We start from the raw sequence: 14,177 nt of genomic DNA on the forward strand, positions 1-14,177 counted from the left end.
ATGAAAAACTCAGTTTTCCTCCACAGTTCCCATAAAATTCACTATATGCTTTTAATCTCCCTAAAAATCCAGGTTTGCAGCTGATAAATCTTGTGGGCAATCAAAAGAAAACTGAGAATAAAAGAAAAAGTCATTGATGCTCCCCCTGCAAAGGGTTCCCTTGACTGCAGCTAAGCTGCTCTTGACTTTTACTGGTATGACTGGTACCACAGTCAGGCCCATTCAACTTAAAGCAATCCAGTGCTTGAATGAGACTACTGGGTTAAAAAGTAATAAAGTGAAGTCAAGTGAGACCTAGTAAAACTTGTATTTGTAAAATGCACCTGCAGAAAACAAATTATCTACCAACACTAGGCCAAACTGTGCATTGCTTTTATACCCTGTGCAGCCCTGGGACTCCCCTAAGTTTCAGCTCCCCCAGAATTTAGCCCACCATATCCACTGAGAGCATCTACTGCCAAACCTAACAAAGAAAACCTGGTTTAAGATGGATGAAGGGCAAACTGTGAACCATAATGTTAAGAGCAGCAAAAAGATTTAACATTAAAGACATCTACACAAGTCCCTCGTTAGCAGCCGTTTACAGATCAGTAGAACCCCACTAAACACAGCTTAGCACTACTGAAATATTTGGAAATCAGATTAAAAACACTACCATTGCAATTTTCATTGCCTGAATCTTGTTTTACTAGCTGGGGGGAAGGGAGTCCTCGCTCACTAACCAGAAACTGCTAGAAAATAAAAGCACTACACAATGTGATCTTACGACTATAAATGTCACAAAGCGGTATTTCACATGCTATAGCTTGATGTAATAGAAACATCCAGTACTAAGAAATACCAGAATTGCTAAACTGGCTTTTACAAGGCAGCAAGGGCAGAGTAGGTGTCAAGAAGTGAGGGTTTTGAGAAAGCTGAGTTACTGTGCAGCTGGATTCCCAAGTGCACATCCCTATATGCAGATGTTTGTAATACTTGCTGAAGAAGAGCTAAAAGCCCACTATGAAAACTGGACCCCCTGTGCAACTGACTTAAACATAAAGGTATATTTTTGAATGTGAAAACTGAAACAAAGATGGCAAATAGCTTTCCACACCCTTGGAAATATTTTTTTTTTAAATGCTAAGTATTTGGTAAGCATGGAATGAAGACTGGCAATTCAGGAAGGACTAAACATAGACACAAGCGATCCTTAGAAGCAGCTCTTGTGACATTTCCAAAAGCTGCAGAAGTATGAAGAATTAATCTTACTTTGGGCATCTTACATAAGCTTCAGGGCAAAGCTTATCCTACTATCACCTACCTTTAAGAAAACACACTCACTTCCTTGCTTTGTAACAGGTAAAATAAAGGCTGGATAAATCTCCCTTTCCCTTAGCATCTTGGTACAAATTTTCTTCTAAGCTGAGCTATGCTTTGGTTGCTCATATCACAGACCTACAGCTACAATAAATGGTCTAAACAACACTTCTGTCTAATTGTGTTATTGTATATGGTAACCTACAAAAAAGGAACACTAACCATTAAACCTAAATACAGTAGAAGTATCTTTGACATGCTGTAGCAAAACACCCTGCACAGAATTCTTTGGTACTTAAATAAGACCCCCACTGAAATGTTTGCAAGGAATAAAAGCAGTGCAACAGTTGGATTAAAAACTTCAAAATGCTGCAAAAGAAGCTCTCTCTGAGCAATAACAAAGGCAATCTCTGGCATGAGAAGTCATTCATCTACTGAAGTATCTCAAGCTCAGCCAGCAAGCCTTAGTTCTGACTTGAGCTAACTGTGTGTTATCTGTTCCTCATCACCCTGCCCCATTGTGAGAGGAACTTGAATTACTGTTTAACACTCTTGCTGGCCACCCACATTATATGAGACTGGGTAAAACAGGACCTAGTAACGCGGAGCGTGGTAATCAGGAACACAGTGGAAATTACCCAAGATGCCTACAGGGCAATCGTTAAACGTTCCTTAGTTGGTATGATGTCAGGGTAATATATACCATTAAAGGGTACAGTGCATTATCCCAAAGCATTGCTGCCCTGTTCCAGTCTAATGCTTTTTGCATGAGCTTCTTGAAGCACAGCTCCCACCATCAGCCTAAACTAACTAATGAAGGGCCAAGCAACTTCACAGTGTAAGGTGCATGTGCCAAGGGAGGCTTTAACCGCCCCTCTAGATGTCCTATGGCTTTCTCTCTTCCTCTCCCCTCAATATACACTTCAGTGATTCTGGCTGCCAGAATTTTTCTTGTTATCCACTTCCTTGGGATGATCAGCATAATTTCTACTTTGTTCTATTCCCTCAGTTCTTCTTCCCATTCATGTCAACCCACAGTTAAAGATAAATGAAAGCAAAAAGCTATTGCTGATGGCAGCACCACAGGAATATATATACTCACACATAGGAGATATCCTCTGCAGTCCTGAGGAGCATACAAGAGTCCAAAGGGGAGGGAAGAGGTAACAGAATGCCGCTGTGGAGATACACACAGGCCTGTCCTGGTCAAAAATGATGCTTCAACCTGCAGTGCTTTGCAGAGAAACCTCAGATCATGAGAAAATACCAAACCACATGTGGCTTTGCTACACACATCAGGATTGGACTATGTGCATTACAGCAAGGCAGATATAGAAGAGAAATTTCTGGATGGTATTATTAGACACGTTCAAACTAGGTAACTGATCTAGTCCTGATCCACCAAATTTGCTTTGAGGAACAGTTTGAACTTTGCAGAGTCCCAAACAATGCCTAACAGATGCTCTTCCTTCTGCAAGCACAGGGTCCTTGCCTCTGCCCAACTTCCCCTATGATTTGAATCATCAACTTGCTGTATTTGAAAGTTCTGGCATTAATCCCACTGGTGTTAACAATAAAACCAATTAGTTTGGGTTGTAAAGTTGAGGGGGTTTTATATTCCAACAACCACTCCCTGGCAATGCCAAAATTAACTGGTGAAGTGCATAATCACAGTGTAACGTTTTTATCTTCGTGGTAGGATCTAACAGAAGCCACCGAGACACTGTTCTTCCCTGAAACTACCTTATTTCTGGGAAGCCTGGAGCAGTAGTTACCAACTGTCCACCACTGAGACATTCTCCAATTTGTTGTACACTTATTCTGCAAAATAAATATGCTTTCAACACACTTAAGATTGTACATATAGAACAAGATCTTCATTTGGTGTAAAATGCCCCAAAAGCACTGCCTTCAGTGGCATGATACTGTGAGATTTACAGTAAGTGAGAGTGTGGCATGAGAAGTATCTAAAGGGTAATTATTTGATTAAGATATACAGTAAAAATATTTGATTTTTAAATAGTGGAGAGGAATTCCCTTGCACACAGAGGAACATTTTTTCATATAAGCAGAACAATGAAGTCCTGGTACTGGACGCTGGCAGCTGTGTTTCATGCACTCACTTTGGCAACAGAAAACTTTTAATAGGACTATCTATCTCTCTTCTTTGGAGTTACTATAAATTTTTATTTTCTATTTTCACTTGCTTAGCTGTTTTATTCTTACTGTTCCTCTCCTCTCTCAAATTACAGCCTCGCCATTCTACTGGAAAATTAAAGCAACTCTGGACAAATTTTACTTTTGATTTAAGTCAAAAGCCTTATGAAATAAGGCACTTTTCATTAAAGTTCCAGCTCTTGGAGTTGCTATATCTGAGCAAAACAATGTCCAAGTTTATGCTTCATAAATCTCTCCTACTCTTCTTCTTTCACAAAACTTACTAAGATCATTGTGTTTCTATTCAAGCATTCCAATTTACATACAGGATCATCTTATAACATGCCTGCAAAAAATGTGTTACATCCCCCAGTTTGTATAACCTGTAAGCAATTCAGAGGCAGCTGTCTCTTCTCCTTCAATTTACTAATTACTAAATCAGTATCTGGCCACGGATTTCTAAGAGCTTTTACAACGTAACGAACACAAAGAGCTCCAAAACCAGGCGCTGCAGCTCTTTTTTCTTTTCTTTTTAAGCTAAAACCTAGGAAGGAGCCGAGCATTTAGTTCTGTTAGCAGACTGATAACAACAAGGGGGTGGGCCCACTAGCCGGTATGGACAAGGCGAGCTCCTGCTGCTGTCTCCCACTCATGCGACTGCTCCAGACCTTCTGGTTTTCACATGGAAATCCTCTTGCAGTTATCCACCTCTCAGTGCGGGGTGTCGTGAGCCCTCACGCCTTCAGCGCAAGGCACCCGGCACCCTGGCACTGCCTTGGAGGGTTTGAACCCCAACGCCATCCCACACCTCTTTTCAGCCTGCCCTCCTCTTCGAAGCCTCATGGCACGGCACAGCTCCCTTCACCGAGGTCCTGCTCCTCCTCCCTGCCTTCCCCCATTCCCCTTGCTCTCCTCCCTACATCCTACTCCCATCTTGTCTCGCCCCTTCACGGAGCTCATCTGAGCAACTCCCACCATACCACCGGGAATTCCCGACACAAACCAAATGCAGCCACGCACCACCATTTTGTGTTTATCGTCTGGCTGGTTTGGGTTTTTTTAAATATTCTGTGCAGTCTAGCAACTTGTGTCCACCTCATCTAGTCAGAGTACGAGCTCCTTGGGCCTAAAGCTGTGCTCGTACAGGGCCTAGCGCAACAGTTCTCACTCACAGTCAGCCCCTTCCTGAATTAGCCAGCGTAATAAAAACAGCATGTGTGGAGTAAGAGTGAATCAGTCTCTCCTTAAAGCATTTCAAAAATCCAGAGGAGTCTGACAAAAGGAAAAAAAGAAAAGGGAAAGAAGAGGCAGGAGATAAAGGAAACAAAATGGATGAGATGGCTGACACTGGAAGCAGCATTCCAAGAAGCAACACCCTCTCTTTTCCTGAGAGTTCAGGCTAGAAGCAGCATTCCTCTCCTTTATTCCTATAAAACACTCCTTTTCTTTTTCTCTTCTCTCCCCTCCCTTCCTAGATTACTTTTAACATTTACTTCCTGCCCCATCTGGTGCTTAGATCCAAAAAGAAGTACCTTTATGGCACTCCCTTACTGACTGGGGCAACACAGGCCTGTGCTTTTACTATGTGTTTGCTGAGCGCCAAGTGGTATTTAAATAGTTTTCACTTCTTTTCTTCATCTTCCCACCTGCCAGCAGCAGTCACAGCCTCAAAAATTATACTTCCCCCTTCGTTTCAGGACTGAAATAGTTCATAGTGCCCAACCTAACAAACTAACACCTTCACTGCTAAACACACCATGACAATGAGGGGGCCCACATTGAGCCCTAAAAATACTAACCACTGAATGCACGCAGGCTGAATTATTTCTTTGGCATACCTAAAACTACATTTTAGTTGAGAAGCTGAAAGATTAAAAAAACAGAGTATTTTCCCTTCCACTTTCATCAACACATGCATAATCCCCCTCTACTCTCTTAGTCATAGCTCTGGGGCTCTTTTTCCTTAAAAATCAAAAAAAAAAAAAAAGCCTCAAGTTGGGGAAGTGCTGAGCAACAACTCACAGGTGGTTCAAACTGCTCTGCATGCAACTCAGTGGAAATTCAGGTACAGTTTGCTAGTGGCTTGAATGCCAAATAAAAACGAAGACTCATCTGGGGCAGGAAGACCTCAAAAAATATTCAAAGTCTGCTCTTAAGAGAGTGAATGTGCTCTGGGCCACCTCTTCGCACATGGCTGTTACACAAAGCACATACACCTCATGCATGTATCTTTGTATGACGGGTATCCCACAGTACACTGTGTGTAACTCTAGAAAACTAATTTTTACCCTCCTTCCAACAAGATGGAAAGCACTTTGTAACCAGCTGGCTTACCCCCTGGCAGCTGATAAGCTGGGTTTGCAAACAGTACCCCTGTGCCTGAGAAATCATTATGTTACTCTACGTAGACAGCAGAGACAAATTACTGATATGTTAAGAACAAAGAAGTGGCTACCCTGGAGGCTCTCAACCCCATTTCACATGCAAGGTGCAATTCTTGCTCTTCTCCCAATAAGCCCTATCAGTACTTCCCAGCCCATCACCCTCAGCCCCAACATCTGTTGGCCCTAAGTGACCACGGAGGTACATTGCCAGCTTCCCTGCTGCAAGACACTGTGTGTCAAGAGGACTACTCAGATTATTAAGAATTAAATGCAGAAAGAAATACTTTCAGCTGAGTCAAGGCCACAAATACTTGGCAGTCTCAAGGCCCTTTTCTGACCCTGGATAACACAGTAATGCGTCAAAGAGGGGGGGCGGGGAGGGACTAAAGATATGATAATAATAAAAAATACAGATACCATATAAAATTACCTTATGAATAACAGAAGATTTTCCTGACCACAGCCTGAGTAAAAATAATACCGTAGGAGGCAGGTCAGGAACAGAGAGTGCTGCTTGCCTGCCTCCACTGGGGAGGGATGCGGACCATGGGGCTGGAGCACGGCCCTCAACAGAAAAGCTTCACCTGCAAGAATAACTACAAAAAGCCGCAGTAAAGGATAGCAAACTGCAGCACTTCTAGGACAAAATGTGCTTCAAGGCCACACCTGATTTTAGCAGGAGCGTACATGAGGGTGGAATTCGGCCTTTATTCTGTACACATTAAGTTTCTGTTCACAGAGGAGGGAAAGAAAGCCTCTTGAGTTAAAGCAGCGATCTGCAGAAGAGTAAAACTAATCCTACAGCCAAGCTGGACAGAAGAACCCCAGTTCCTTAGAAAACAATGTAAGGGCAGTGTCAGTAAACCTGCATAACAAAAAGAGAAAACTGAGAAACTTAAGTCTTGAACATTGACCTATGAAAACTCCTTTAAAAAAAAAACAAACAACTTTCTTTTGAATCCAAAAAATCTTTGTCACTTCATTGACACAGTGATTTTATTTAAGGAAACTCTATTAAGAAGCAAGGGTAACATTTCTCTTGGTCATAAGATTAAAACATTTCTTATTAGCCAATTAAATACTTGATTAGCTCTTCAGCTGTGACATTAGCAAATATAAAACACAGCAGCAGCCACTCTCCCGGCCCATCAATGCAAACGCATCCCTCTTCCAAGATGTGCCTTTATTTAGGCCCATCAGTTTGCTGCTGCTTTACAGTTAAAGAAGATAAGGACCAGTTTGGCACCCAAAGAAAAGAGCTTCCAGGTGCTGGCTAGTGACATTGGTTAAGCCAGTAACCTTAATTCCTGTGAGAGAAACTGCTGTGTGACTTTAACTCTCACCTTTCACTCCTGCAACAAGGGCTCAAAGCTTGAGTGGAGGCAAGAAGCAGGACAGGCAGAGATGAGACAGCTCCTCTTGTTAGAAATAAAGTGCTGAATATGGAGAACACGTAACAGTAGCTTTCCTATTTGAACATCATGTGAAAAAGTGTTTCAGTGTTTTCAGCCTGTCTCTGGAGAGATGGTTTTCCATCACAGCAGTTTCCATAAGAGCACTGTACATTACACTGGTAAAACATGGCAGCCCCATTTAACTCCAGACAAACCTGCAGTTTTATCACTGCATCTTGTGTCAACTAGGTGTTTCAGGCAGCAGCTGGTGGATTTTCACACAAAGTAAGTATGTAAGCTCCCATAAGGAACTTTGTTTAAGTGTCCAAAATCCAACAACAGATGGGAAAGTCAAATTTTGAGTCTTTTAAATGGGCAAGTAATCATAGTGAAAATATTTTAAGTCAGCTTGTCGCTAGGACTTTTTGGAGTTGTGGTTTATGGAAAGGGCAAGAAAGCATAAAAAAAGTGGAGTTCTTGGTTTAATTTACATTTCTGTTCTAGTGTGCACCCCATTTGTCCACAGGGGACTTGATCCAAGTTGTAGCAAAATCAAGTTTAGGACCATTCTTGTAAGTTTAAGGACAAACAGATGGGTTTAATTTTTTACAGTTTCAGTCCTTTGGAGCTCTCTTCCCTCTACGCCTTACATTTTGAAAGTTATATTGCCAAGCAGCATCGGCCCCATCTTTACTTGTCCTAAAACCATGAGACTTTCACAAAAGAAGCTTAATGGAAAAAAAAAAATATCCAACATTGCTTCAAAACTTTATGAAAAACATGTAACTTAATACACAATTCTGGAAAATGTAGCTTTGCTGCTGCGGGGTCTGTAGCCAGGAGAAAGAGCAACATTATATAAAATCCTGACAGAATACAGCTAATTGAATAAACCCACCCTCTTCCACAATGGTGCAGATTACTTCATTCGCGATGGTCTTGAAAATGAGTTTAACTCTACAGATAACTATGGTCTTCACAACAAAAGGAATGAAAATGAGAGGAAAACGTTATTGTTCGCCAAAGAGAAAACAAACAAAGAGCACAAGCCTAGTAAGGAAAGAATGGTTAATCTCACATTTCTAAAAGGGTATTATAAACAAAGAATGGTGAACAACAAAAATATTAAAAAAAAAATACAAAAGCGCTTAATGGTGTTCTTTTAAATATTTACTTTGCTGCTATTTGGAGAATAATTTGTTCCATTTACTAGTGTTGGGCTCAAAGGACCGCTTTAATCCAGAGAGATTAATTATAGCCCTTGGAGTTATAAACACAATTTGGGAAGCAAAGCAGAGAAGAGGAGAGAGACGCCTCTCACGCTGGCGATTAACAAGTTTACGTGCTTCAGGGCTACACCACACAGGCTGTGCCCCTGCTACACCTGCATGCTACAGGCAGAGCAGTGCACAGGATGCCCATCAATCGGGAAAAACAGCCCCCGAGATGTCCAGGGAAGACACTACCCTCCCCTATAGCATTCCTATGGGCAACTAAGATACTTCTCAGGTGTCCTCCACCGAAATACAAGTTTGCCTGCACCTTATGAAGACGTCCTCTGATCTCACTTTTATTACCTGCGCCAGAAACCATGCCGAGAGTCTCATAACATGAGACCCATAACATGAGTCGCCATGCCGAGAGAAGCAGCAGCGCTCAGTGGGCACGGGACCCCATCCACACCGACTTTAAACCTCTCGGGCGCTTTCACGCATCTCTCCCTTCCCTCATCGCCGTGTCCCGCACTGGGAGACGCAGGGACCGGCGACAGCGAGCAAGGCAAGGCTGGGAGCCATCTTACCTAGCGAGGGGTTGGCCGCTCCCTCCTCCGAGCTCTCCTCGGCCCCCTCCTCCCCCAGGCCGGAGGTGACCGAGTCCTCCTGGGCAGACGCAGAGCCAGGGGTGCTGGGCCCGCTGACGGACCCCGAGTCCCCTTCCTCGCTGCTAGAGCCATAGCGGTCGGGCTGGGCAGCCATCCCACCCTCGCCGCAGCTTCTCCGCTCCCTGCGGTGCACCCGGGAGTGCAGGACCATTTGGTGGTAGGTGCGGAAGATCTTCCCGCACTCAAAGCACTCAGTGGACTTGTTCTGGGCGGCCCGCCGGCTCTGCCGTGAGGCAGGGCGGTAGTCCAGGTCCCCCTGGGCGAGTGGGCAGCTCTCCCCCGGCGGGGCGCCGCCGGTTTTCTCCGGGCGCCCGCCGGTGCAGCTCTTCTTCTTGGGGTTGCTGGAAGAGCTGGGTGAGTCCTGGTCTCGCTTGCGCTTCTCCTGGTTGACAAGGATATACTCTCTCTTATCCTTGTCGTAAGTCACGTCTGCATCCGCCAGGGCCTCGTCCCATCCCACATACTTCACATACTCTGAGGGCTCTACTACTTTTCCTTTGGTGGCCAGCTGCCAAGCTTGGTAGCTACTGACCGGATCCAGCTCGGCTACTCTTTTCCCAGGCTGTCCTCTTGTAACTCTATCCAGCCCTACAGATGGCCTTAGATTGAGACACTGCAAGAAAAACTGCTTTGTTACCGAGGAGCTTAGGCTCCCATCAATTAAGCCCTCGGCTTTATCCCCGGCGCTGCCCCGCTGCGCCCGGTAGTGAACAGCGTTATGCGCTTTCAGGCTTTCCATATTTGTAAACAGATTTCCACACTTGGTGCAAACTTCGTACAGAGAGAGGCCCGTCACAATCGTCTCCTCCTGTATCACGTCATTGATAGTGGCTATGAGCTCCAAATCATGTTTCGGTTTGTTTTTGCTCCCGGTCTTGGGGCCGTGCGACTTCATGTGGTTTTTGAGAAACCAGGGCTCTTTGAATCTCCTGCCACAAATGTGGCACCCGTGATCAAATGACCCCCTGTGCTTTTTCATGTGAGCTTTCAGGAACCAGGTTTGACTAAAGGCCTGGCCACAGACTTCACATGGAAACTCGCCCGCGCTCAGCTCGCTCTTGCAGTTCTCAGTGTAGGCCTCCCCATTTGGGACCTGAGCTGTTATATGGTCCTTCTCTATGTGGTTTAACAGCGTCTCCTCCCTCAGGGTCATGTAGCTACACAACCTGCACTTGAACGGTTTGTGGACCTGGTGCAGGTGCTGCTCCAAGTCCTTCTTCCTTTCAAATTTGTTTTTGCAGAAGGTGCACTGGTAAGAAGTCAGCTTGCCATCCTCCTCGGCTGGCGCCGCCTCCATGACCTCCTTCTTGCTGCTTCTCAACAAGATCTTGCTGCTATCTACCTGAGCCGTACCGTTCAAGATCCTGTTGCAGGCGGACGTACTTTTAGTGGGGCTGGTGCACCCGCCGAGGCCCTCCGAAACACCCATCTCCCCCAGCTGCGCCTCTCCCATCTCTGCCTCGTGCCCCTGACTTAAAGTGCCTGTTCTGTGACTACGGATGTGGATCTTCAGGTTGCCCTTTTGGGAAGCTCTGTGGTCACAGTAAGGGCACTTGTAGGGCTTCTCGCCCGTGTGCTTCCTCATGTGCTGCGACAAGGAGCTCTGAAAAGGGAAACTTTTACCGCAGATGCAGCAGCTGTGGCACATGGTCTTGTCAGCATCCACGTCATTCTTGCTTAGCTTGCCTGGGCTGGAGGATCTCCGTAACTCCATTTCTGCCTCTCTACTACGATCCATCTGCATTACTGCAACATCAGGTGAGCGGGGCAGGAGGACAAAAGCATGTCCAGCAGCAGAGGAGGGCTGGACCGCGTTTTCAATCATACGGTTCTGCAGAGAGATGTTTTATTGCTTCATTCTCAGGGCAATGTTTCTCCTTTCAGCTGCTCAAGAGAGTCCGAAGTGCCGATTTATTTCCGTGTGCTCTGTAAGCGGATGGCATAGATCACCTGAAACAAGAACAAAAATCACAAAAATGTAAAGAAATTGTGTAAGTAGATTCTTAAATATATTTAAACCTACTCATATTTTTAATTCAACAGTTTCCATCACTCGCCCCGCATTCAGAAACGTACTACACTACAATTTATTGCACCAAAAAGCAGCAGCTTTTCCTTTTGCTGATATTTTAGGCTTCAATGGCAAGCATCATTAATAAACAAGTAAAATCCAAAGAAGAGCAAACATTCATTCCCATACACTGACATCACAGTGCAAACTTTAAAAATATTTTTTGCTTTAAAACCAGGCAGAAGTGGCTAAAAATACACCTTAAATGAGGAAAACATTTCTTGAGGGGGTTATTACACTTTAAATCTGTGGCTTTACCATCATGTGTAATTTCATGTAAAATACTTACTTGCCAAAGATAAAAGGCTTTCCTAGAGACTTTAGCAAATACCATATTCCTGCTGGCAACTGCATTACTTCGCGTCTCAGACAGCTCTGCTGTGCTTGATGTGGCATGCACAGAGCAGGCGCAGAGGCTGAGGACGCTCAGTACTTTGATTAGAGAGAAAACAAGAATCCAGAGCCTGACAAAGCATTCAGGAAAACTAAAAGTTATTTCCTGATGGGCAATGAAGAAAAAAAAAAAACCACCTTAAAGTGTAATATTTAGTCTCAGTCTAACAAAGTAAACTGATAATGTGAGTAGGTATCAAATTATTTTAAAAGCGACTGATCTATGTCAACAAGACATACAGGAAACCACAGTACCACCCACCTCAATGAAACAGAATATTAACCATAAACAAACAAACAAAACAAGAGATGACTTTGATTAACAAAACAGACTAATAAAAGTTTAAAAGCTTTTGTATCTTGTCATGACTAAATACAAGGATCAATAGCTGCCCCAGCAATGCAAGATGCAACACACCAGCAGTTCTCCACCTTGTATACAGCAAAACCCAATGGTTAAGATCTCCATAGATTGTTTCTTTTCCAATTACCACACTGTAAAACAAAAATCTTCCCTCTTCCTACCTCATTAAGTACTACAAACACCACGACTAAGATCAAAGCATACTGTATTCTCTAATAAAGAGAACCAATCTATTACTACATTAAGAAAACATCAGCTTCTTAAAATTTAGCTAAAAATATGCAGAGCAATAACAAGACTATATAGTCACACATCCATCACTTGACATGTATGACTCACTAAATAAAGAGCTACAGATCTACAGTTGCAAATTTTAAGATTTCTCATTGTATTCACCTCTGAGTCTCTTCAATATGTAAATAAATCAATAGTCTAACCACATCACCAGCATGAGCCTAGCAAAAAGCAAGGTAAAACTGATGCAACGCTCATCTCAGTTACACACTATAGAATAACTTCATTATGTTTAAGTTAATCTAGCCTACTTATTTGCTACAAGACCGTTCATTTCTGGGTTTGATTTTCTGCATATTTAGTATCCATTCAGCCTGTCAAGAGTTATCCACAGCATCTACCCAAACTACCTTTTCCTCAGAGAGCTGACAGTAATATCTAAGAGACGCGCTATAAATGCAATTTCATTTCTTGAATGAAGCATTTTTATATTATGACTAATTTATTATGACAAAAAAAAAAGAAAAAAATCACATCAGATCACAAACTTCAGAAGAGCAGGAAGTTTACAGACAAGAGTATCTAAATTAATTTCTAAAATTAGCCATTTAAAACCAAACTGAGGGGCAGCCTCAGAAGAAAATCCCTGGGTATGTAAAGAATGGCAGCCACTTGAAGTTGTGGCTGTACCAGAAGGTACGAACATGCCAAACAACAAATACAAATGCAGTTTCCACTGCATATTGATGGATGAAACACTTCAGAGTAACATCTCATTTATTTGACCCATAATCTAAATCTGCCAAGTAACAACCCATATTGCCTTATAATCAAAGACTTAACCTAAAACTCATTAAATCATAAAAAGAAACACCCGGGTACTTCTTGCATTTAACATGATAGCATACTTGAACAAGCAACAGCTTCTTCTGAAATGTTCTCCACTATTGTAGAAAAAAAGGATAGCAAGCTTTGGGACAGATTTTTCCAGGTATTTTATACAATGTTTTCTACATCCTGCATTTTCTACAGTTTATACCAGTGACAACACTGCCTATTGGTAGGCTGACTTTTAGACTAGCGACTTTTTTTTTTTTTTTTTTAATGTAGGTCCCATTTTAACTCAACTTTCTACAGTGTTTCCTGCCTGAAAGTTCAAAAGAGCTTTAACAGCCAAACTTGGACAAGAATGCTGTCTGTAGCAGTTCAGGCGCATATAAATCCAAAGCTTCAGAGTCCCTCTGTTTACATGGCCACAGCTTCCTTGTGCTTAGTCTTGACATATTTCAATTGAATTATTTATAACATTTTCATTAATGAAACTTAGTTATGAAAATGAGGATATGAAGAAAGCACTACTTCTAACAGGGCTTAGCCACTCACAGGAGATCCCCCTAGCCCTGTGTTAAATTAGGCCTGAGGGGGGGAAAAGTCAGAGTTAAAAAATTACCAAATTATTTCATTAGTCTAAAATACTTAATGGAAGTGTTATCATCTTCACCAAAATATTCTGAGAAAATTGTTTCAACTTCATTACTTTAGCTTGGCCAATGCACTGTAATTTATAACTTTAAAAGTTGAAATAACGTACTCCTAGATTTGAATTATTTGAATTCATACACATTTAAGACTCACCAAATTGAAAGTCTGATTTTCCACAGACAGAAGTTCCAGGGGGAGGAAGGGTGTTCACCCAATCTGAGTTTGCTTTACACAGTGTAAAGGTATGTGGAGGTCTCTCTTAGGCTTTGGTAAATCAACTGACACAAACATATACAAGCAACTTAGAACTCCCTCCTCAAATCATTTGAGCGCCACTTAGGAGTAACTCTTTCAGAGGGGCTCTTTGCAGAACAGCAAAGACAGTGTTCATTGGAAAGAAGCAACAAAAACAAAATAAAAATGATAACTTTGAAACAAGCTTCAATTCAGAAGACTGAACTTACAAAATGAGGAAAACACCACTTGTAAAGAATCCTACCAAGAGAAAATAACATTT

The 14,177-nt window shown here is 42.7% G+C and overlaps 1 protein-coding gene across 1 annotated transcript in view; it reads right to left on the bottom strand.

The window, feature by feature from the left end:
• The window catches only part of ZNF516 (zinc finger protein 516), a 57,317-nt gene extending 46,376 nt beyond the window's left edge, over positions 1 to 10,941 (bottom strand). Inside the window, exon 1 of the mRNA XM_010577931.1 lies at positions 9,036 to 10,941. Coding sequence (XP_010576233.1) covers positions 9,036 to 10,941 — 1,906 coding nt within the window. The remainder of the gene's footprint in view (positions 1 to 9,035) is intronic.
• Between the last annotated feature and the right edge of the window lie 3,236 nt (positions 10,942 to 14,177).

Source organism: Haliaeetus leucocephalus, unplaced genomic scaffold (assembly GCF_000737465.1).
Source record: "Haliaeetus leucocephalus isolate CR32 unplaced genomic scaffold, Haliaeetus_leucocephalus-4.0 Scaffold587, whole genome shotgun sequence".
In the NCBI taxonomy this organism is placed as follows: Eukaryota; Metazoa; Chordata; class Aves; order Accipitriformes; family Accipitridae; genus Haliaeetus; species Haliaeetus leucocephalus.